Source organism: Callithrix jacchus, chromosome 19 (assembly GCF_049354715.1).
Source record: "Callithrix jacchus isolate 240 chromosome 19, calJac240_pri, whole genome shotgun sequence".
Taxonomy (NCBI): domain Eukaryota; kingdom Metazoa; phylum Chordata; class Mammalia; order Primates; family Cebidae; genus Callithrix; species Callithrix jacchus.
This window is the reverse complement of record NC_133520.1, coordinates 25,450,065-25,474,731: the sequence shown is the minus strand read 5'-3', so window position 1 is coordinate 25,474,731 and position 24,667 is coordinate 25,450,065. Positions and strand designations below refer to the sequence as shown.

The following is a 24,667-nucleotide window of genomic DNA, read 5'->3' as shown; positions in this document are numbered from 1 at the left end:
CATCCAAGTGAATACGAATCTGGCATTCGGGGAGATTGCCAGAGGTGCAAAATGGTAATTTAATTTGTGAATCATCAGCATGGAGTTTGCTTTTGAACTTATGAGTCAGGATGAGATTACTCAGGGAGTAAATTTAGATTAAAAATGGGAGTGATCTATAGACTTCATCCTTGGAAACTTCAAAATTTGCCACACAAACAAAAATTTTGAAGAACCAGAAAAGTAGACTGAATGGGAGCAGCCAGAGGAAGCAGAAGGAAAATAAAGAGTGTTGGTGCTCTGCAGCATCTGTGAAAGCACCTTGCAAGTGATTCAACTAGGGGTGGACACATTATATGGAATAACAGAAACTCCAGAGATGCTCATGCCTACGCTTCAAAACAACATTGTATATCTAGGATTCTATTATCCATTCTCTTGAATAAATACCCAGATACCTCAGTGGAACTTCTTGTACCCAATTTGGTAGAACAAGGGGTAGAAAAAAATGTAGGCAATTAGACAAAAAATTCTATACAATTAAACAACTTTCTTAGGCTAGAACTATACAGATTTTCCACAGAATCCATATCCCAAAAAGCAATATTATTATTCATCAGAGATGGGGAAGCCATTAATTACTATAAAATAAACACAAAACTGGGACCTAAAGTGACAGAATTATCTCACTTTATGACAATAATAAATGGAGTCTGGCTATGACTTGCACAGTCCAACATTTCTATTACATTTCGAATGCCTCTTGTAATCGCTATAGTACATATTTCATTACAGTTATTTTATAATACTTCACGTTGAAGGCAAGAATGGGAAATCTTACTCAAATTCATAATGATTATTTATCCAGCATAGTTTAGGTATTTAAACTTTTTGTACAATGCATAAATGAGGGGTAGCTTTTGCAGACACTGAGAAAAAAATACACTGAATGAAGATGCAATGTGCTCTTCAAGAAAAGTAGAAGAAAAATGGAAGACTGCATAATCCAGTGGTAGGATCTATCCAGAAAATAAGCTGCATAACGTCAGAATAGCTACAAATATTTTCTTTCAGCTCTAAGCAGCTACCATATTTAACTGTTTTCATCATTATTAGTTTTTTGCCACACTAATTGCTAAATACATACCTGTTCCTTAGACAGAAGAAGTGCCCTGCTTTCAAAATGACAGTTTGAGACATAGCAGAATTCTCATATAAGTTTCTCACAGTAAATGGAGGTCTTTGTTGTCCTTCAGCTGAAAGAATCAACATAATTTTCAAAAACAATTTGTTGCCCACTGTGTGCAAGGCACTGTTCCAGAGACAATCACAAGCAAAGCGCAATATTTATCCTCAAATAACTCATAGTTTGTGGTTAAGAAGCACAAGTGATGCTTGCAAAATGCCCTATGACAGGTATACATAAAGGGTTTTGAGATGTATAAGAGAAAGAAGGAATCAATCAGGTGTAAGAAGATCTGGAACGTTTCATCCTTTCAAGTAGACATTGGAAATGAATTTTGAATGATTTGTTTTTGAGGCAAGCAAGAGTCAGACAGGTGTCCCAGTGATAAGGAAGAGTCTGATGAAGGCATGTTTCTGAAATTGAAGAGACAATAAATAGTATGGTGAATGAGCTGGAGGAGCAGAGGGAGAAAATCGGAGGATGAGAGACAAAAAGAAGGAGAGTCTTTTCCTTGTCTAAAATGGAAATAAAAAAAAATAAATGTTCGATATTTGATGTGTATTTATTTTATGTATAAGAAAATTAAAAATGAGATGAGAAAATTTGAAATGTTTAATATTTAATGTACATTTCTTTTATGTATTACTGCTCAGCTAAAATGAGTAAGTAAAATGAAGAAGGATACCATGTTCTGTAGACATACCCAGACCAAGCCTTAGGGTTTTGTTTAAAGACTGAATTTAGCAGTTTTGAGATACCTAGAAGTTCCAGGCCTTTAGAAAACCAGAATTTCATCTACTTTTCACTATTATTCAGACTCAAATGGTGAACCAATGTGAGCAAAAGAAGGAAGGATCATATGATGAACTGAAATATACAGGAGCAATGACAGAATAAATAATAAGAGGAAGTCTGAGCAGAAATGAAACTTAAAAAAAGAGAAACCCAAAAGATATATACTGAACATATGCTAAATTTATAATTACAGCTATTCGAAACATTTGAGGGTAACTTATCAAGTTAAGGGCATGCAAAAATAAAAGGTATATTTCACTATGATCTTTTACATTCAACATTCAAAATTTTTCCAAAAAGCACAGATTGTATTTTTTAGGATTTTATCACTGTTAGTAACTTTTTTACATTTTCACTGATAAAAACAAAATACAAAAGAATTTAAGAAAGAGAATCAAAGAGCAGTGACCTAAATATACCCTATACTGAGTCTTATACTTCCTTTTTATAAAGCTTCTGTGACTAACATCCATTTCTCTATTTTATCTGAAAAAGCAAATCCTCTGTACATTGTGAGATTTTTATAAAAATGTATAACTTAATTCTCAGTTTATCATTGAAACTGAAATCATAATATAATAACACCAATAATAAACAATAATATTGATTCATTATATTTCTTATCAAACCATCAACATTGATGTTCCATTAACATAGAAACAACAACATGACTTACAGTGCTCGAATTAGAAGGCAATCATATTATTTGTTTTAATTTCTAGGTATATAAATATAAAAAATAAAGTAGACTGTAATAAATAGTAAGACCAAAACAAATAATACCAAATAAATGGAATAGGAAAAACTCTTGCTATTTAAAATGTTAATTCTTCAGGAATCTTCAAAAGTCAAGGAGACTTAGGTTAAGTCAAATTTCACTTTGTTTTGATATTTTTACCATTAATTATTCAAGCACACAGCGTTTAAATTGATTTGTAGATTTAATAGAGTGAAATGTCAGTGGATATTCTTTGTTTTCTTCCATATTTTTTAATCAAGAAAAGAAGAGAAACCTGGAAGGAAATTTTCCTGGAAACAGAGACAGCATTGTTCAGCAGCCAGAACAGTGAAGAGGGAGAAGATCAATTCAATTCTTCTGCTGAGAAGCCACCTGACCTTGGGCCTGTCACTCAGGTGTTCTGAGCCGCAGTTCCCTAATCACTCATCTTGCTTATTTTATAGGAGCTTTCGTTTCTTTACTGATAAAGTTGGTGTGCTTCATAATAACAACACCCGGCCAGGCGCGGTGGCTCAAGCCTGTAATTCCAGCACTTTGGGAGGCCGAGGCGGGTGGATCACGAGGTCAAGAGATCGAGACCATCCTGGTCAACATGGTGAAACCCCGTCTCTACTAAAAATACAAAAAATTATCTGGGCACGGTGGCGCGTGCCTGTAATCCCAGCTACTCAGGAGGCTGAGGCAGAAGAATTGCCTGAACCCAGGAGGCAGAGGTTGCGATGAGCCGAGATCGCGCCATTGCACTCCAGCCTGGGTAACAAGAGCGAAACTCCATCTCAAAATAAATAAATAAATAAATAACAACACCCATGTGAGAACCAAATTAAATGTGGAAATATACATAATTGTAAATTATCGTACCCAGTTTTCTAGCACCTAGACGATATTTCATTAGTGAATAGAAAAAGAAAAGCTTCTCTTATTGATGCGCAGTAATATAAAACATTTAAAGAACAAACTCAAAATCTTCACTATAAGTAGAATTTTTTCTACTTATGAAGTGCTATTATCCTTAAAATGTTTGAGTTTATAAGTAAAAAGTCACATTAGGAATCTGCTTTGATTAAAACAAAATAATGATTCTTATAGCAAGTAAACCATCCAATTTAGATTCTAAGAGTGTGTACAGTGTGGTTTTATATCTGCAGAAGACTCTGGCAGTTCAAACCCACAAAAGTTTGGGACTGTGATTACTTTTTTTTTCACCCCCATCCAGAGCCCAGATTGAGATAAGAAGCTTCTCTGGCATCTTTCTCTGCTTCTGGATAGATTTTTCTATCCCTCATTTTCACTGAGAAAGTAAATTTTTGAGGGTCAGGAGAGGGTGGAATTCATTATAATTCTCCATGTTGGATTATTCCCAAAGCCTTTTTCCTCTCCAGGACTTCTTCCCATTAAGCCACCTTGTATCTTTTTGTCCAGAGCAATCAGACAAGAATTGTGCTTGTTCAAAAATTGGTTTATCCCAGTTGCACTAGTTATTGTAATTATGCACCATAAATTAAGTACTTTGTAAGCTGATTAAATGTGACTGCAAAAAAAGTAAAAGTGATCCTTTTACTTGGAAAAGTTTTTCCTTTTGGAAATATTTGCTGAAGGCTATGCACACATAATATAGGCATGTAGGTATGGATGAGTCAGCTTGAAAAGATTAGGAGAAAATGATTTTTTTTTTTTTTTTTTGAGATGGAGTTGTGCTGTTGTTACCCAGACTGGAGTGCAATGGCATGATATTGGTTCAGCGCAACCTCTGCCTCCTGGGTTCAAGCAATTCTCCTGCCTCAGTCTCCCGAGCTGGGACCACAGGCCCGCACCACCATGCCCGTCTAATTTTTGTATTTTTAGTAGAGACGGGGTTTCACCTTGTTGACCAGGATGGTCTCGATCTCTTGATCTCGTGATTCACCTACCTCGGCCTCCCAAAGTGCTGGGATTATAGGCGTTAGCCACTGCGCCTGGCAGAAAATAATCATTAAAACCTTAAAAGATTTAGCACCCAGATTGTTTTACAATTGTCTTTAAATCTAGACACCTTATTAAAGAAAATGAACCTGGCACTTACTGATGAGGCAGAAGAGGCATAGTTCATGAAAGCAGTAATACGTTAAACTCCAATCTGCAAATCATGTCAGAGGAAAAAGCCTTATTCTAAGTCAAAAGATTAGCTTTTCACTTTAAATAAAAATTTCAGATACATATAAATGATACTTATGATTCTTCTCTGTGACCAATATTCTCATTTGTCCAATTGCTACTGAATCGAATCAAATCAAATATGATGGATTGTATTGTACTATCTTAGGACAATACCCATCACAAGCATGGAATAATATAAAATGCGTGTTTAAATTATTTTACATTACCCTGAACATACAGTTATAATCTATCTATATTACTATTGCTACTACTAAAATCACTCATTGTTTAGTCACCACACTAATATCTCCCTGGAACCTCCGCCTTCTGCATTACTTCAGAGCACCACAATGCCCAAAAGAAATCTTTTCATTCCTGTCACCTGAGACCTTGGGGGGAAAAAATCTTTAGTACACCATCTAGGCACAAAGCTGGGGAATCTCTTTCCTAGCAAAGGATTGATACATTTTCTCTAAGCAGATAACTGTATCACTAGAAACATATTTTAAAAAGACCTGAAACAAAGTATTGCACAAAGAAAGGAAGATATTGTTTCTTAAAAGATATTGTTTCAATAAAAGAAAACATGGCAATATTTCTTGAAAGATTAGGGAAACTAATATTCTACAAGGTCTTTTACTCGTTATTTGTAAGTAGAGGCAACACCTCATTTATATCTCCTTATTTCATACAGAAGAGCTAACATTGACAGAAATAGTAAGTTCTCAATTTCTTCATACTGGTTTAACTTGTTTTTCTAGATTCCACCTTGGGCTTTCCTTGGGACCCAGCCATCCAGCCCAGTCCAGCCAGTCTGAAACAAACAGCTGCATTTAGAACCCACTGTTGACACAACAATCTGAGTTATATGTTCATTTTTAAAAGGGTAAGTGAACCCATTACTTCCCAGATTTCACAGGAGCCACTTCCTCGGAGCAGGCTACCATGGCCAGCCAGACTCAGGGGATCCACCAGCTCCTTCAGGCAGAAAAACAGGCTAAGGACAAGCTAGCAGAAGCCAAGAGGAGTAAGTCTCACCTGTGACGGGTTTGTCATGAAATAAACAAAGCAGTGGAATTCAGGGATACGGACAGACTTTTGGATTAGGCAGACCTTGTTTCAAACTTTGGTTTCTGTACTCTCTGTAAGACCCTTGCCCATTCATTAAAATTACCCAGCCATATATTCCTTATGTCTAGTGTAGGGATGAAGTTTCCTCATTCAGATCCTTTTGAGAGGTCATGAGCTCATGGACATTAAGATTATAGAGATGTGGGCTTCAGCCTCGGCTATACTATACCTCAGTTTTTCACCATTGTTAAGAGATAGCCAACTTCCAGATTGAATCTGCTTATTACTGTGTAAACTTTAGCAAATTATTTATTTTTTACAAGCATCAGTTTTCATTTCCATAAAATTGGAAATGTGCTTATTCTCATCCCTCTCTTGATAGCTTTTTAATATTAATATTTTAAAATATTTACGTTCTATTCTCATTTTCTACCTCTCTTTTTGTTTTTGTTTTTATTAATTTATTTTTAAGAGATGGGAGCCTCAGTATGTTGGGCAGGCTGGACTCCAACTCCTAGACTCAAGAGATCCTGCTGCCCCAGCCTACCAAGTAGCCGAGACTACAGGCACTTGCCACTGTACTCAGCTGTTTTCATGTGGTCATGTATTCATGTACTTACACATAGAATGTCCTCAGGGAACTCCAACCCCCTTCCTATTCTCTTCGATACTCACAACAGGCAAATGTATAGGATATTAACATAATTCCCAATGTATGCAGGAACAGAGTCAGTGATTTGTTCAAGGACATATTTTTTAAATAGAAAATATTGTTCCAGGCACCGTGATCATTGGTTATCTTTAATCCTTATAACCTTTACTGAAAATGCAAAAGTGATGCTTAGAGAAATTATACAACTCGTGTAAGGTCCCACAGAGGGTAAATGGTAGAGACAAGACTTAGATGAGCTGTAATTTCCAAACCCAGATCTTAACCACTGCACTTTATAAAATTCATACAATCTGTATAATAAAAAAACTAACATGTCTCAGATTTACAACTGGAATTCAGGTTCCCAAAGCCAAGACATTTTTATTTCACTGTCCCATTTCGTGTCACCTCATTATTCAATCTACAATGATTTGTAGCGTCTTTTGTGATTGCCTATCCTGCCTCTGCGATTAGAGTCAGTCTGGCAAAACAGGGGTCGTATCTTTAAAATGTTGCTTATGTAACTCTTTGGATGAATGCAATGATGAGATTGGAGTAGGTACTGAATTATTTCAATGTCATGAAATGAAGAAATAATATATTACAATGCAAAAAAGGAAGTTAGTAAGAAGGCAGGTACACTAAAGTTTTCAACCACAGGTAAAATCATTTTCTTTTCTTAAGATAAATCGATTTCCTGAACACTCAGCAACATGGGCATCAACAACAAAGAAGGAAAGACTCCAGGTGGAGATGATAGAAGAGGAAAGGAAGAAAGACAGTGAAGGCAAATTTTTCCTATTTCGAATTTCTTTTTCTACAACCAAGTGTGGAAATGGTCTCAAGATGGTATGAATGCAGAGTAATTTTATAGAAAACGAAGCAGTTCAGGACCTGTGGTTGAAACAGCATAGAGAATTTTCCCTTTGAAAAAATTTCAAGGTTTTTTTTTTTTTTTTTTTTTTGATAGAGCTTGGTTCTGTTCCCACTCTGGATTGCAGATGATCTGGGCTCTTTGCAACCTCCATCTCCCGGGCTCAAGCCATACCTCAGCTTCTAGAGTAGCTGGGACCGCAAATGCACACAACCACTCCTGGCCAATTTCTGTAGAGACAGGGGTTTCCCCACGTTGCCGGGCTGGTCCCAAACCCCTGAACTCAAAAGATCCACTCGCCTCTGCCTCCCAATTATTGGGATTACAGGCACGAGCCACCATGCGGGCCTTTTAAAAAAACTTCTTTAACAATATTTAAAACATTCAGAACAGAAGACCAGATAATTTAAAGATGTGATAGTTATGTTGCTTTGCTTCCTCATTATGGAGAATACAAAATGAAATATTGAGTCCATATTAATCAATATTATTGTATGATTCAAATATTTTTACCAGCTATTTCTCCTTTTTTCAAGTCATTAGAGAATAAAAGTATTGCTAATCATGCAAGTTATTTTGGGGTGACAGCCAGTAAAGACAACTGGCTTCAAATTTCAGAATAAAGATAAAAGCCAAATTTCTTTTCCTTTCCTCTAGTGGATACGCTGTCCTTCGGCAATCTTTCCTCAGAATTCAGTATTGAAAAGTACGTGTTGTCTTTTTTTTTTTTTTTGAGACAGAGTCTCGCTCTGTCACCCGGGCTTGAGTGCGTTGGTGCAATCTCAGCTCACTGCAACCTCTGCCTCCCAGGTTCAAGCAATTATCCTGCCTCAGCCTCCTGAGTAGCTGGGATTACAGGGGCCTACCACCATGCCCGGCTAGTTTTTTAATATATTTTTGGTAGAGACAGGAGTTTCACTATGTTTGTCAGGCTGGTCTCGAACTCCTGACCTCGTGATCTGCCCACCTCGGCCTCCCCAAGTGCTGGGATTACAGGTGTAAGCCACCGCACCCAGCTCATATTGTTTTATTTATACACAAAAATGTTCATTTCATTTCAGTAACTTAAAATACATGCATACTTTTATCTTAGTGTACCATGTCTTTTTCATGAATATTCAGGTGGATATTCAGCCAGTAATAATAGATACCCAGGCTTTAAAGGAAATTTAAGGAATATTATGGAAAATATTTTGACTTTCAACAACTAACCTCTGCATGCAGCTTTATGGAGAATGTCAGCCTGTCCTGTTTGCCTCAGAAAGCTCAGGTTTTGCGGTCAGTTTTAACTGGATAGAAACTGTTTTCTTAAAGCTATCAGCAGGTGTTACAGTTTATAGTTACAACAGCTTACTCACACAAGCAGTCTATGGCAAAATAGAAATATTACCTTATATCTAGGTATGTTATAACTTCTCTAATGTTTCAGTAGTTTTTCTTTCATTTGTTTACTTAATCAAATAAGTATTTATTGGGTACCTACTAATTCCAAGCCATTTTGATATTTACACATATGAATCAGAACGAGCTCATCCTTAAAGAACTTTCCAGTGAGATAAATGCACAAATGACTATTTTAAAAAGAAAAAGGACTCATGGTGACAGAAGAGGTAAAAACAGTTATCATTTTAGTAAACCCATATATATTTGCTTTATTTTTTCATAAAAAGATTCATTTGAAATTCGACACATTAAGGTGGAAAGAGGACAGGAAGTCACGATAGTGAACACCATTGCAGATGATCTATGTCATTTCCTCTTTCTTAAGTCCCTGTATTTGAAAGACTCTCAGAAACTTAGGCATAGCATGCTAGATCAAGACCCTTGAATATATTATTTTTAAGAAAAAGAGGATGAAGGAAGGGTGAGAAAGAAGGAAAGAGAAAGGAAACAGCAATTCACATGTTAATCGTTTCAGGATAATACAAGATTAATAAGGTTATTTATATATTATGCTGCAAAAATGTTAATATATTCCATTAAGGGAAACTGCCTCAGATCCTGGTGCAGTTGCTACATAATACAGAATATGGTCTAAGGGTTTTGCTTTCAGAGATACAGATAAGGGATTATGAACCTGATGTATCAGGAGCTCTTCAGAAGGCCACGAGGTCTATAGAAATTGAATATGCAGGTCTCTGCTCTCAAGACATCCGCCAGCTACTGAGAGAAAGGAAATCTGACAGGGACATAGGCAGGATTGGGGACAAGCTTCAGAATTCAAACTGGGAAGTAGTAGAATATAAAAGCATTGGCTTAAGTGGAAAATCTATGATTTTTCATGTCATTTAACATCTTCGAGTTTCAGACGTTTTGTGTAAATAAAAATAGAAGTCGTAATACACACACACATAAACAACAAAATAAAAATAACTCGTGTGTATTCTGCTTTATTCTCTTACACATATATTTCTGATTCTTAAAACCTTTAGGTTATATATTTTTGTATATTACTATAAGTAATAACAATAGAAGAATGAAACAGACTAGAATGATCTCATTCCATTTGTTTTTACCCCGGCTGTAAGTTCTGGCTTTACCTTTCCTAAAACAAAGAGACCAGGACTGCTTCTGGGGTAAGATGACTAGAAATGTTCAAACACTTGTCTGTATTCACTGATTACAGATTATATTTATTAGTTAAAGCTCTCACACATTTTTAGGTGCAAAGCCGCCTATTTTGGTTGAGTTTAGATGAAATCACAGTAGTTTGCACTACTTGAAATTGTCTTACCTAGATTCAATTCTCCTTACTTAATAAATTGTTCATTAATCAGAACATAAAAAGTGGGTGTGCTGGTTCAAGACAAGTTACCTTTTTAATAGGTAACACTTTTTAAAGAAATCTTCCCTGGAGCTCCAGGTTTGGGGTATTGAACTGAAACTTCAGTCAGATCTAGATTAAAAATTCAGAGTATCACTATCAACAGGAGGAACAGAGACTTGTGTTTCTCGGAAATACGTTGCATTTTTACTTTTAGTCATGACTTTTCTTAAGAGAAGTATTTACTTCACTTACACCCATTGCAAACTTTTAAAACTCTGTAGCTCTGCATGAACACTGTTCTGAAATATTCAGATGCATGCAATTCAGCATCACATAAAGAACTCATCATATTCCCAAATCATTTCTGAGCAGACACGGTAAACTCTCCTACAAATAAACACTCAATCTATTTACTTTGGAAGCTGTAGAAAGTAGCATTTATGTTTAACTAAAAATTACAGATTGCATTATGGGATATAGATCGAAAGAAATAGCAAAAAAATAAATTGTAAATTTTCCAACCTGGAGATTAGAAAAATTGAACAAGCAGCTATATTAAAAATGTCCTAAAAGCTGTAGACAGTCGTAACAAAAGTGAAGAACATACTGCTCTAGCTTTCTCCCAAAATAGTATGGTCAGTGCCCAGTCCCTCCAGCTGTTCTGCCTGGGTCCCCATCTAACTTCTGCTTCTTATTAGCTGAGTGACCTTGGGCGGGTTGTTAACCTTGCTGTGCCTGTTTCTTTGGCCTCAAAGTGGAGATATTCACAGTACCTACCTCACAGAGTTGTCATGACTGACTGAGTTAACACTTATAAAAGACTTAAAACACCACCTGGCATACAGGAGGTGCTCAAAAATTTTAGCTATTAACTATTTCAATATCTAATAAAAATAATGTTGAAAAAAACAGCAAGACAATTAAGTTCTGGAAATATCTTAAGCATGGTCCTCTATAAGGTCTTTCATTGAATTATACTTTGGTGCAAAATAAATATTTGAGAAAATACTTCTGCATTCTCGACACTACATCACCTAATACTGTAGTGCAGATTTATTTTTGTGGGTCTATAGGGTGCCAACCATCCATAAGATTTTCAATCAGCAAATTGCCTGTTTGCTTCCTAATAAGCATATATTCTGAATTATTTCAACAAGCACCTTGATTTAATAAATTCTTCACTATGCAAGGGGATGCTTTTGTTCATAAAGACATGAGTTTTAATAAACTAATAAAAGTTGTTGTATAAGAATTTCATGGCCCTGTCTTGCATGCTTTGTAGGCCTGTAAATACTTCCTCTCCTTTATAGTCCACAGACTAACAGGGCATTTGTGAGTGTATTGGGCTTTCATTTCTTCAGGTAGGTAATATTAAAATAATAACCACAGAGCATTTTCATCTATTAATAGCATTTGGTTATATTCAGTCCAGGAGCTACACAAAACTATTTGTTATGTTTTTAATAAGGGAAATATAAGTAAAAGAAAAGCAAAAGAAAACCCAGGAAGTGACAATCTGACAGGCGATAGATTTAGCGTGAGAAGCTCTAGCAGTGACAGGCACCAAAGCAGAGTTTGCCTCTTTGTTTTCTGGTGACATTTCTTTCTTAATGTTTGTAGTTGCTGAGAAAAATAATAGCATTCCTTGAATCAGGTTGGTTTTATCATAACATTGACAACCGCCCAAGAAAGCCAAGAAGTTCTGTTTGGTTTGGTTTTGCTTTGTTTTCTGAGTGAAAGAATAGATCAAAAATGGTATTACTAACAGAAATCTTCAAACATTACCAAAGTACCCTTTGTTTATATAGCAAATAAAAATAACTTCTGAACTGTTTGTGCATTTGTTTGTCAGGTGGCACATTCATTTCCATACCTATTCTTTCCACAGCATGAGGGTATCTGGCTTTGCCTCCAATGTTCAACTAACATTGTTTTCTCTATGCTCCTTGCTGATTCTCTGCATTGTTTTGTAGGGATGCTGTAATAAATTTCCATATACGAGGTGGGTTTAAACAGAAATTGATTATCTCTCAGTTCTGGAGGCCAGAAGTCCAAACAGAAGATGCAGCAGGGTTGGAGCCTTCTGGAGGTACTGAGGGAGAAACACCATGCCTCTGTCCTGGTCACTGGTGGTAACCAGCCATCTTTGGCGCTCTTGTCTTGCAGCTGCCTCGTTTTAATCTAGACCTCCATCATCACATGGCCTTCCTCCCTGTGTGTCTGCTCTGACTTTATATCTCTGTATCCAAATTTTCCTTATAAGGGAAGCAGTTGGTGGATTTAGGACCCATCTTAATCCTTTATACCTTATTTTAACCTGATTACATCTACAAAGACCCTATTTCCAAGTAAGGTCACATTCACAGGTACCAGGAGTTAGGTCTGCAACATATATTTTTGGGGAGCACAATGAAATCCTCTAATTGTCAAATCCACTTGACCACCTTGAGCTCTTATTTTATTTTCTTTGTTCTCCTTTGTTGGTTAAAATTTCTCAAAGAAGTTTCCTATATTCCCTGGGTCTACAATTTTTCGTTCCATTTTCTATTGAACATTTCTTCTTGTAACTCCACCAATAGCTCCTCTTGCCAAGATCACCAGTGTTGCTAAACCCAATGTTAATTCAGTATCTCATTCACACTTAGATCCTCCTTTCATCTTTGAAACTCTTTCTTCATTTGACTTTGGAACACTACTCTCATGGTTGGCTTCCTGTTGTCTTCTTGATCTTTAAAGTCGGGACCCCAATTTGGATGTGTTCTCTTATATACTGGCAGATACTTCTGAGGTGATCTCATCTAATCTCATGTCTTCACATATCAGCTCCGTGTTGGTGACTCCCAAACTTAATATTCCCAGCACTCGTTGCTTCCCCGATCTTTAAGTTCATATAAACATCAGCCTTCTCAGCATCATTATTGGATGTTGAATAGGCACAGCAACGAAATTGTAGTATTGACTCCATCCCCCAAATAAAATGGTGTCATCATTGTCTCATCTCTGTCTCTCATGCTCATGTATCAGCTCTACCTCCAAAATATATCCACCCTCTTCTTGCCAACTGTACTAGTACTTTACTATTTCCAGCAATTATTAACATTCGCCTGAACAGTTGCAAAAAGTTTCAAACTGATCTTCCTGCTTCTCCTTTACCCCTACGATGTATTTTCACCACACCAGCCAAAGAAATCCTTTTAAACCACAAGTAGTAGTATGACACTCCTTGGCTAAGAACCCTTCCTGAATTTAGTATTCCAAAGACCAAAATTCTTACCATGACCTGTGAGGTCTACATGATCTGGTCCTGCTACTGTCTTTCTAATACTATCTCCTAACATTCAACCATCCTGTTCTCTTCGCTCCAGCCATGATGGTGTTTTTGCTCTTCCTTGAGTATGGCGAATATCCTCCCACCTCAGGGCCTCTGCACTTGCTGTTCCCTCTGCCTGGAACACTCTTCCCCTTCAGATATCGGCATGACTAGTTGCCGTATTCCTTTAGGTCTCTGTTCATATATTATTTCCTCTGAGAGGCCTGATCTGTCTGAAGTAGAATCCGCCACCATCTTTCTCTACCCCTAATCCCCCTTTCTTCATCATCATCCCTGACATATTATATACTTAGTGTCTGTTTTCTATTTTTATCTCCCCAACTACATTCAGGACACCAATTCCATGAAACAAAAAGTTTGTGGTTTTCACTGCTATATCCTTAGAGCTACAATAGTGTGTGGCACAGAAAAGACAGCTAGTAATGTTAGTTAAATATCTCTTATTTTGGTTTTCTGTCTCACCTGATGCTGTTGGCTATGTCCTCCTTGGAATGTCCTCTTCTGCCTTTTGGGTTCTCCTATTTCTTTGATTACTGCTGGTTCCTTCCAAGCTTCCTCCTCCTTTTCTTGAAGGTTGAGCGTTAATATCCCCCAAGCTGAGACCTTAGCCTTCTTTTCTCCTCATTCTGTGTACTCTCCCTTGATTTCTGTCTACATCCCATTGCTGTAACCAGCATATATACAGACCCAATGACTAACATGCGAACCTCTGTCTTCATTTCAGACCTACCTCCTGCATCTTGTCTGCCCAGCTGTCCTCTGCATGCCTCCAATTAAATATCCTCCAGGAACCTGACAGAGGTTTCTCTAGTGACAGCCTGAGGACTTCTCCTCAAACTGATGCTTTACTCCTTGCCTTCCTTTTGAGCAAAAGGCCCCCAGGAATTGGACCTCTTTTCCTAATAATGATTTAAAATAATTAAAGAACTACTTTCGTCAAACATTTTATATACATTTCTTCTAATCCCTCAGATGAGTTTTTATAGTAGATTATTAACTTTGTCTTAAACATGAGAAAATTCAATCTCAGTAACTTGCTTAAAGTTACAAAGCTTCTGATGTTTTATTGTAGTGATGCCATGGCATGATTCTGATTTCCTTCTATGATAAATGAAATCCTGTTTTCTCCATCAGGAAGAATCTAGAACAAATTTAACAATCCAAGCAATAGAATAAGGTTTCTCTGCATCTCAAGAACGTACTGCATCTGGGGACAGTCACTTCACTTGGCCTATCCTATTCAGAAGGCCAGGAAGACTCCATCTTCGAGTATTACCCTTTGTCTCCTACACAAAGTTTAGTTTTAACCTGCCCAAAATTGACTTTTTAAATCCTTTTCCCACAAATCACCTAAAACTCAGTCCAAATGCCCTTTCTCCCCCGTTTTGGTCACAGCAGGCATGTTTTTAATGCTTACGAAGAAGTAAGTATAATTTCAGAATTTGGCAACCTTCTTACACGGAGAGAGAAGCAAGCTCGAGGTTAATACAAGTGGATTTGATGCATGCCATTTTGCTTCACCTCTAACAGAACAGTAGGCTGTAGGCTTCAGTTTTTTTCACTGGATTAAATCAGGTGGAGCATATGCAGGCTCTCACACAGCAGCAGCTGCTGAGTCTACCCAGAAAATTGCTGTGCCAGCAGCGATTTCCCTGTGGCTCTCGAATTTAATTGAATCAGAACCAGCAGGTGACTGCTGCCATGACAAGGGAATCACAGACACTCTCTGAGCCTGTCACCCTGTGATGGAGCTTAATATACAGCCTCTTAGTGAAGCACTGAATTCTGCTTATGGGTAGGGCACACACAGCCTTTCCTATGATTTTTTTTTTAACGTGCTGGTGAGGCATAACTTTAAAACCACTATTTTTAGATATGCAATTAAGATGGAGAATAATGAGGCAAGTGATTTATTTTGTAAAATAATTATGTATCTTATAACCCATTATTACTAAAAAAATTAATACCTTAATATTCTGTATTTTGGTTCTGATTTATGTAACTAACCATATATATTTATATAAACACATATTCTCTAAAGTGTTTTAAACTAAAATATGTTGCAATTGAGCAGACGCAGTTCAATCAAGCGGAACATTAAGCTAAATCTTAATTATAATAATTACTGATTTTACATTTTCACTTTCAAGGCATTTTTAATTTGTCTCATAAAGGGTCAATCAATAGCTATTATGTAATATATAGTATATATTAAAAATCAGATTCCCAAATAAACAAGCTGAAGGTGTTGCTTAAAGTCTCATTCCTACCATTGATTGCTGTCTAACATATTTTAGTAATAAAAACCTTTAGAGAACATGTTTTTATATAAATATATATGGTTAGTTACATAAATGACAAACAGAGATAAGGAAGTGGGTTGAAGATCAAGGAATAGTTTTTCCTCCCAACATATCATTGGTTATTCTGTTCACAGACAATCTCTGTGAATAACATATGTGTAGTTGTCAGGAAATGGTTACAACTATAGAAAATGAAGGAATCAGTATATACAAAATGGTAATTAGCATTAATTAAAGGAAAGATAAGCATTGCTATTAATGCTCCATTAAGTCTCAAGCAATAGAAGAGCAGTAGTTTTCACCCGACCTATCCCATTACTGGGTATATATCCAAAGGATTATAAATCGTTCTACTATAAGAACATATGCACACAAATGTTCATTGCAGCACTGTTTACAATAGCTAAGACCTGGGACCAACCCAAATGCCCATCGACGATAAACTGGTCAGGGAAAATGTGGCACATATATACCATGGAATATTATGCAGCCATCAAAAATGATGAGTTCGTGTACTTTGTAGGGACATGGATGAACCTGGAGACCATCATTCTCAGCAAACTGACACAAGAACAGAAAATGAAATACTGCATATTTTCACTCATAGGTGGGTGTTGAACAATGAGAACACATGGACACAGGGAGGGGAGCATCACACACTGGTGTCTGTTGGGGGAATAGGGGAGGGACAGCCAGGGGTGGGGAGTTGGGGAGAGATTGCATGGGGAGAAATGCCAGATATGGGTGAAGGGGAGGAAGGCAGCAAATCACACTGCCACATGTGTACCTATGCAATTATCTTGCATGTTCTTCACATGTACCCCCAAACCTAAAATGCATTAAAAAAAAAAGAAGAAAGAAAGAAAGTGTATGCAAAGTTAAATGTCTGTTCTGAATGAGGTCTTCCCAGACCATTCAAGGGTGGGATGCATTAAAAGAGACACATTTCAATTTGTAACGCAGTGACTCTATTTTTATTCCACATACCTACAGTGACTAGTGAAGCAACTCATATTTGAAAGGGAGAGAAATTGAGAAACATCTCTGTGCAAATGCTGCAGAAGCTGATACACACATAGGTAAATGGCAGACAGATAAGTTTACACTCAGAGTTTCTTTTACGCTACTTAATGAGAACACATTTTTTTTTAGTTCAGAGTCCTTCACAATATAACAAAGCATTGACAAAAATTGTAAACAATACTTAAGAAACATTATTAAAGGAAAAAAACTATTAATTTTTTAATATTTAATAGCAAAAGAATGGAGGCATTTTACTAAAATCAAAAGACAATAGATTCATAGAAAAAAAGAATTTTAATATAGTTCAGAGTTTCTTTACAGTTTTAATGATCATGAAGCATTAGTAGCTAAGCCCAAGGCGGTAGGTGGGAGAGCATAGCACCAATTAATATCAGTCTGTAACCCCCAAAACTTACTCTGGTTGTCAAAAATCTCATGTGCTCAGCTAATGACTGCAACAGCATTGTATTTGTCTAAAACTTTCATTTATGTTGTCTGCTAGCTTAAGGCTTACACCTTTGCTCTTAATAAAAGAAAAAAGGCTACTTAACTAAATCTCCTAATCATTAAAAACAATTGGTTTTATAGCCACTTTCAAGAAAGTTCCCCTCAGAGAAAGCTACCAAAAAAAAAAAAAAAACTTTGATGATTGTGAGGCTTAATCAGACACTGTAGAGTCAACAAATGGTAAGAAAAAAATCCCAATAAAACGTTTCTAAAAATTGTAAATTAGTTTGATAGAGTCTGACTTGAATGTTTGCAGTGATTCTGGAGATCTGCCAGTGTTAAATAGGATCCAGTTGGTGTGGACTGAAGGATTCTGGCAGCAAATCAAGACCGAAAATCTGACCAAATAATGTCTTTTTGAGTAAGTGACAGCTAGAATCTGTTCTCCGGCATTACTGCTGTGAGTAAATGGACAGATATTTTATTTAAACATCTAAGTGTGAAAAAAAGTTGTCATTTACATGTCCTAAAGAATCCAACAGAAAAAAATTACAAACTTTTCAAGGTCTATTGTTTTTTAGTAAAGTTTGCATTCTAGAAAAAATCATCAAAAAAATAACGAAGAATGTATCCATTTTTTAAAAAAGAAGCTTGCAGCTCCATATGCATGTGTGTGTAACACATACTATATATATACACACGCACACATAGTTGTTTATATATATATATGTCTTTGTTATATAGGGACAGAAATATTAACAATGATATATATATCTTGTTAATTTTCAGGGAAAGGAAAGCAATTGAAGCAAGCCAAGGAGGAAGCAGTGGTAGAAACTGACCAGTACAGAATGCAGACAGATAAGGAGTTTCGACTAAAACAACTAAGGTGAGTAAGAAAGTCAGCACAGTTTCTTATGCAGAATAGATAAGACCTTCATATTCATAAGGTGTAACATAGAATATCGAGAGAAAAAATACGCTTCAGTTGAGCAGATACAGTTCAATCAAGCTGAATATCGAACTAAATCTTAACCATAATAAATTCTGATTTTACATGTTCACTTTCAAGGCATTTTTAATTTGTCTCATAAAGGGTCAATCAATCGTTATTATATATATATATATATATATATATATAGTATATATTAAAAACCATATTTCCAAATATACAAGTTGAAGGGATTGCTTAAAGTCTCCTTCCTACCACTGATTGTTGACTAACATATTTTAGCAAACAAAAACTTTAGAGAACATGTTTTTCTATAAATATATATGGTTAGTTACATAAATAACTAACATTTCCAAGATTTACAAATGACCAAGGTAGATATTGTTACAAATTGCTGAAAAGCCTTCTGGTATTTTCTGACGATTATCTTTGCAACTGGCTGACTCATTCAATAAATCTTCCTTTTAGAGATAAACAAATGTTTTTTCCTACACTGGCATATTTTTAAATATCTGCAGTTTACTGTAAATTATAAATGCATAAAATCTTTGGAGCCAACATCCTTCCTTCCATGTTGCAACATGGTCTAAAAGAAAGTGCTCAACTCCATGTGTCATAACTAAATTTTATAAGATATTTTATTTTGCCCTCCGTAAAAATACAAACAAAGCTCTGTGCAGAAGTCTGATGTTGCAAATAAATTGTAAGCAATTTGGAAATCCTCTTTATTTACAACTTTCATTTTAGTGCTAATGGATAAGGAGATCATGTAGGATTAAATAAACAGGACCACATGATCATAAAATCTTTCTCATCAAATAAAAAAAAAGTCCTTTCTGGAATAAAGTGGACCACTCAGCAAAAATAAATACTTTCATCAATGTTTGAAAATAAGAAATCCTAAAGTCCTAAGTTCATACAACCCTCCACGATTGGCCTTTAGCTGTCCCTCTCACCACACTGTCTACCACCCTAGTCTCTATTAGTTCTGTTCTAGCCATATTGGCCTTCTGTTCTTCCTCAGGAAGACAGAACATGCCCTACCACAGGGCCTTGGCACGTACCATTCTCACACTCTGCATTTCTTTTCTTCAGATACAATCATGTTTCTTTGATCTCTGTTCAATTGTTAGTGCCTCTTCCTGATCACTTCATCTAAAATTCTGTCTGTCATAAATACATACCTATTGTATCCCATTGTTTTTCCTCATAGCACTTAGCATTATCTCACATATTTTATATTTACTTTCTTTTTGCATATTGTCTATCTTTCCTTCTTGGACTTTAAACACCAAAGGAATCATTTATTTATTTTTTTCTCTGTTTTTCTAGATATTAGAACAGTGCTTGCCACACAGTAGATATGCAATAAGGAAATATTTGTTGAAAGAATAACATTTTTTTTTTGCTTTTCTTCCTTATTGAATCCTGTCCTAACCATGATTTATTAGGACCTGAGAAAATAATCATCCTTAACATTATCCCACTTTGATTATCTTATATAGGATATTTCTGATATAATTATTTCCATTTTTTAAGTAGTGACAAAACTGATTATAATTTCAGAAAGTGCTTGTGTTAAATCTCTTCAAATATTATTTCTCCAGAAGAATCTTATCAGATATATATATATATCTTGTTCAGGTTATTTGTTCTCTGCTTTGGTTAATAATTAAATAATTAAAACTCCTCATGGCTCTCATAATTAGCAGTCCAAGCCAATTTTACAGCTACTTGATCAAAAGCTCACATAGAAAGGTCAGCATATTTAAGCCTCGTCTATTTTAAGCATATTGTAAAACCATTAGCACAGGTCTTCTTTCCTCGGCGTGACCTCCATATGTCAGGCATATTGCTATTTCACTTAAATTTCATCTCATTAACCCAGAGCAATTAGGAGGTTTGGGAGGAGACCCAAAAAACCAGCTTCCTGTCTGCTGTGGGTGTTGTATCTTGATGTTACTTTTTTGTTGCTTTTTAGCTCTTGTTAATACATGTACTTTTTCAAGTGCCTGGCTTCTCAACAGAAGCAGGTATCCCAATGTGGGCTGTACATGAGCAAATATTGTTTCATCAAAACTCTATTTATCCCTTCCTTATTGCTATCCAAGATAACATCTTCTACTAAAGAAGATATTACATTGCTAAAAAGAAATCTGGACTACAGTAGAAAAATTAAATCTTTTGGTAATACAAGTAAAAGTCAGATAGATCATGAATCTAAATAGAGAACCTGAAAATGGTTGCCTTGGGCACACTGAAGACCTTTATATCTTGACTCTTTCTTCCTGAGTTTATATCCCAAGAGCATTTTATTTCCTGAAAGCAATCACAAATTCAGATCATTAAACTGTATTTTTCATATGACAGAAGGATCTGAACATTTAAGCAACTTACAAGGAAACATATTGAGTGTTTAAATATTTTCCATCACCATCAGTCATTATGCTGTCAAGCTATATATCAGTTTCAAAGTTGACATTTTGAAAATTAACATGGAGAAGTTCTCACATGTCACCCTTAGACCAAACGTATCATTACATGTTACAGAATTATCAACTATTAATTTATACATTGTCCCAAATATTCAGGTAACAGGCTTCCACCAACATGAGCAACAGAACACAGGTAATGAGTTCTCTGTAATATCAAGAGATCTGATCATTCCACTCAACACAAAAATGTGTACTGAGCATCTAGTAAGTTCCACACAGTGTTTAAGGCACTTATAATACATCAATGAACAAGCCGACACTGATTCTTGCCTTCGTGTCACTTACATTCCTTTACTGAAACTCCTACATGGGTTAAATCAATACTCTGCATGCAGATACCAAGATAAGGAATTCTTCCCTAGGAAAACCATTTAAAATAGTGTATGACTAGTCATTGTTAAAGTATTGCATAGGAAACACTGTAGAAACTCAAATCACTGGGTATCAAGTAAACTCAGAAATAATATTTTGTTTATGCTGGATGAAACAGGATTATGGAGGTATTGCAAGGGTATTGTAATGTTTCTGAAAATACAGAACAGATTGGAAAAGTCTGAAAAGTACAAGTAGGGCAATCAGTGAAAATTATAATCACTAACACATACAGATTACTTGTTCAGAGTTAAACTTTTTTTTTTTGGAAGCGGAGTCTTGCTCCATCACCCAGGCTAGAATGCAGTGGCACAATCTTGGCTCACTGCGACCTTCGCCTCCCAGGTTCAAGCGATTCTCCTGCTTCAGCCTCCCAAGTAGCTGGGATCACAGGCATGCGCCACCTCACCCAGCTAATTTTTGTATTTTTAGTAGAGACTGGGTTTCACCATGTTGGCCAGGATGGTCTCAATCTCCTGACCTCATGATCTGCCTGCCTCAGCCTCCAAAAGTGCTGGGATTACAGCTGTGAGCCACCGCAAAGTTAAATTTCTATGCGACATGTCGTCTTTATGATAATTTTCTCTCTGGAAAATGATTGTGCTGTTTCGGCAAGCCACATTAAAAATTCAACTAATATTAACAGCTGCCATCCATTGCTGCAGTGTCCAAAATGGTGACCACTTTATATGTGGCTATTAAGCACTTGAAGTGTAGCTAGTCCGAATCTAGATGTGCTGCAAGTATAAAATACCAGATTCTAAAGTCTTAGTGTGAAATAAAAGAATGTCATAATTTTTATATTGATTGTATGTTAAAATATGAATGTTAGGTTAAATATAATATATTAAAATAACTATATTTCTTTTACATTTTTAATGTGGTTTCTACAAAATTTATAATTATATCTATATGAGTTGCCTTTGTGGCTCATATTACACTTTTGTTAGACACAACTGCTCTGCACACTTACCAATGGATCTGGTTTGCATTTTACAGTATCATATCAAATGGGACATTATGCCTATTAAGAAAAAAATAGAGAAGCTAAGGTTGAGATTCACTTTTCCAAGTCATCAGAACAGTTACACTAAACTAACCTAATGACAACTATTTTTAATACTGTCCCAAAGAAAAGTAGGTAATAGTTTCACAACAGTTTGCTTTTAATTTTTTGCCACTAGAAGACATTGAATTTAGAGAAAATCTTTTTTTTTTTTAAGTTTGGTAGAATCCCACTTAAGATACTGAATTTAGAAGAAAAAATTTGAGCTTGGTAGAACCATTTCAATAAGTAGTTCTCTTCTATTTTAAAATTTCTTCTTAGCAAGGGAAATTTGATCTATGTTTCTGCTTCTTGTATATTCACTTATCAAAATGCTATTCTGCAAAAGCTATTTGATGTCTTAGAAGCTGCAACTTCTCAAAATTATATTCTTTGAACTGAGAAGACCCTGTTGCCTGGACTGTAAACAGAAAAGAACTTGAACCCAAGAGCCTCAGAGGCATTTGATTTCAAGCCTGGGACTCAAAAAGATCATGGAGATTCTAGAATTTAGAATAGTCTAACGACCCTCAAGTAGAAGTCAGTCATTAGTGGAGTCTCTTGGATTAAATTAAATGCATACTTTTCCTAAACACTCACAGAAGGAAGAAGCAAACAAACATAAAACAGTCTTCTTGCCTTTAAAATGCCATGTTTAAGAAAGGCTGAGTTTACAAAGGAGATGCATTAGGAGTTGTTTGCTTTAGTAAAGGCTAACTTTCAAAGTGTTTCACTGCAGAATTCCTTTAAATTGTTAACTCTCCTGATGAAATTATATTTTGATCAAATAATTTCTGGATAAAGAAGCTACGAGGAAAGAGCTTATAATGGAAAAGACTGGGAATCACTGCCAATTAAAGAGCAATTAGACATATTACACTATGTCTAAAATTATAATGTAACTAAATGAACAAGCATACTCAATTTGAAAGAAATACAACTTACATTAAAATTTTCATGATAATATCTATTACCCAAAGAAATCCACCTGTACGGCCAGGCACGGTGACTCATGCCTGTAATCCCAGTACTTTGGGAGGCCAAGGCAGGAGGATCACGAGGTCAGAAGTTCGAGACCTACCCAGCCAACATAGTGAAACCCTGTCTCTACTAAAAATACAAAATTAGCCAGATGTGGTGGCGTGCACTTGTAGTCCCAATTACTTGGGAATCTGAAGTGGGAGACACAGTAAGACTTCATCTCAAAAAAAAAAATGAGGAAATACACTCATGAATATAAAAGTATCTTATAGGGCACATTGTGACTGTCTTCCTGATAAACAAGACACGGTCAGTTCAGACAATGTATTTTAAAAATAGAAAAACCAGTTAATTCACTCGAAAAAACAGCAAAAGTGGGTTTAATGGTATCTTTCAGCTACATTTTCCATACTTATAATTCAGAAAGTAAATAATGGGCAAGATATGGAAACTGTTTTAAATACATGAAAAATACGATGGAAAAGAACTTCTGGGCATAATTTAATGATTATAAATGTGTATTCAATTTGTACCATGTGGAGGTCGGTTAAAAGTGAAAGTAGTCTGCTATGGCCAGCTTCAATATTTTATGAAAGTTCATCCTTCCCACTCACGGCACTGATGATCTTGTCTGTTCTCTGAAAAAAATTCTAGATAAGGAGTACATAATTGTGCACCATAGGACAATTATCAGTGAACAGGCTAAGACAAATTTAACTTGTAAAACCGTAAATTGCATTATGATGTTGTGAATTCTGTCTGTTTTGTTTCGGTGGATAATGGGCTTTCAGAGTAATCACTCAGATGAAACAGAAGAACAAACACCAGGGAAGATACGAGAACTTAATGGACACGACAGTAAGTGTATGGAACGCGTGATGAAACAGCTCTTGAACATGGTCTGTGACATGAAACCGGAAATCCATGTGAACTACAGAGCCACCAAGTAAATGTACACCATATTTTTTCAAGAAAAAAAAAAGGTGTGTGAGTGCCACCTAGTTGCTTATGGCTTCATGTTTTTATACTAAGAAATTTGAAATGTAAATCTTAAATTTACATTTACAGAAAATGTGACATAACTCATGCTTTGGAATTGCATTAAACAAAACAAAATACAACTGTTGCTGTATCTGTCTAATATTAATTATGACCTTATAATTTAACTTGGAGTAAGTCATGAATGCATAAGAGTAACATGTTTTTTAACACTTGCAAAAAAACATGGTCATGACAGCTTTTTAGTGGGTGTCGGGTTTTTTATTTCTTCTTTTCATCGATTTGAAAACACACTCTTAACTGTGTTAAAAGGTAATTTGCTAAAAGATAATCTTTAAGCAGGATATGCTTATGACTCTTCAACAGATCTAAAAATGAACATGTCAAGGGTTTTATTTAATTCAGTAATCAATAAGGAAACCAGTAAGACAGAGAGAAATAAAGAATTATGGGTTATATAGCCATTTTTAAACACAGATGGGTTTTATAATCATTTTGTCTGACCTCAACTAAACGGATA

At 35.8% G+C, this 24,667-nt stretch overlaps 1 protein-coding gene across 2 annotated transcripts; it reads left to right on the top strand.

The window, feature by feature from the left end:
- Positions 1 to 5,743: 5,743 nt before the first annotated feature.
- On the top strand, positions 5,744 to 24,254 carry ATP6V1G3 (ATPase H+ transporting V1 subunit G3). Of its 2 annotated transcripts, none has more exons than XM_078357342.1 (3): positions 5,744 to 5,862; positions 18,093 to 18,191; positions 23,923 to 24,254. In XM_078357342.1, exons 1-3 carry the CDS (start codon positions 5,781 to 5,783, stop codon positions 24,096 to 24,098), a joined length of 357 nt encoding a protein of 118 aa, XP_078213468.1. In that variant the 5' UTR covers positions 5,744 to 5,780; the 3' UTR covers positions 24,099 to 24,254. The 2 variants fall into 2 exon arrangements, with proteins under 2 accessions (XP_078213468.1, XP_054104020.2); XM_054248045.2 differs by lacking the exon at positions 5,744 to 5,862 and adding an exon at positions 16,212 to 16,440 and having other exon boundaries at positions 18,093 to 18,192; positions 23,940 to 24,104.
- Positions 24,255 to 24,667: the final 413 nt, after the last annotated feature.

Coding starts and splice junctions, on each gene's coding strand:
- ATP6V1G3 (XM_078357342.1), top strand. CDS start 5,781: ATGGCCAGCCAGACTCAGGGGATCCACCAGCTCCTTCAGGCAGAAAAA. Junction 5,863..18,092: donor GCTAGCAGAAGCCAAGAGGA/GTAAGTCTCACC, acceptor GTTAATTTTCAG/GGAAAGGAAAGCAATTGAAG. Junction 18,192..23,922: donor GTTTCGACTAAAACAACTAA/GGTGAGTAAGAA, acceptor TTTTGTTTCGGT/GGATAATGGGCTTTCAGAGT.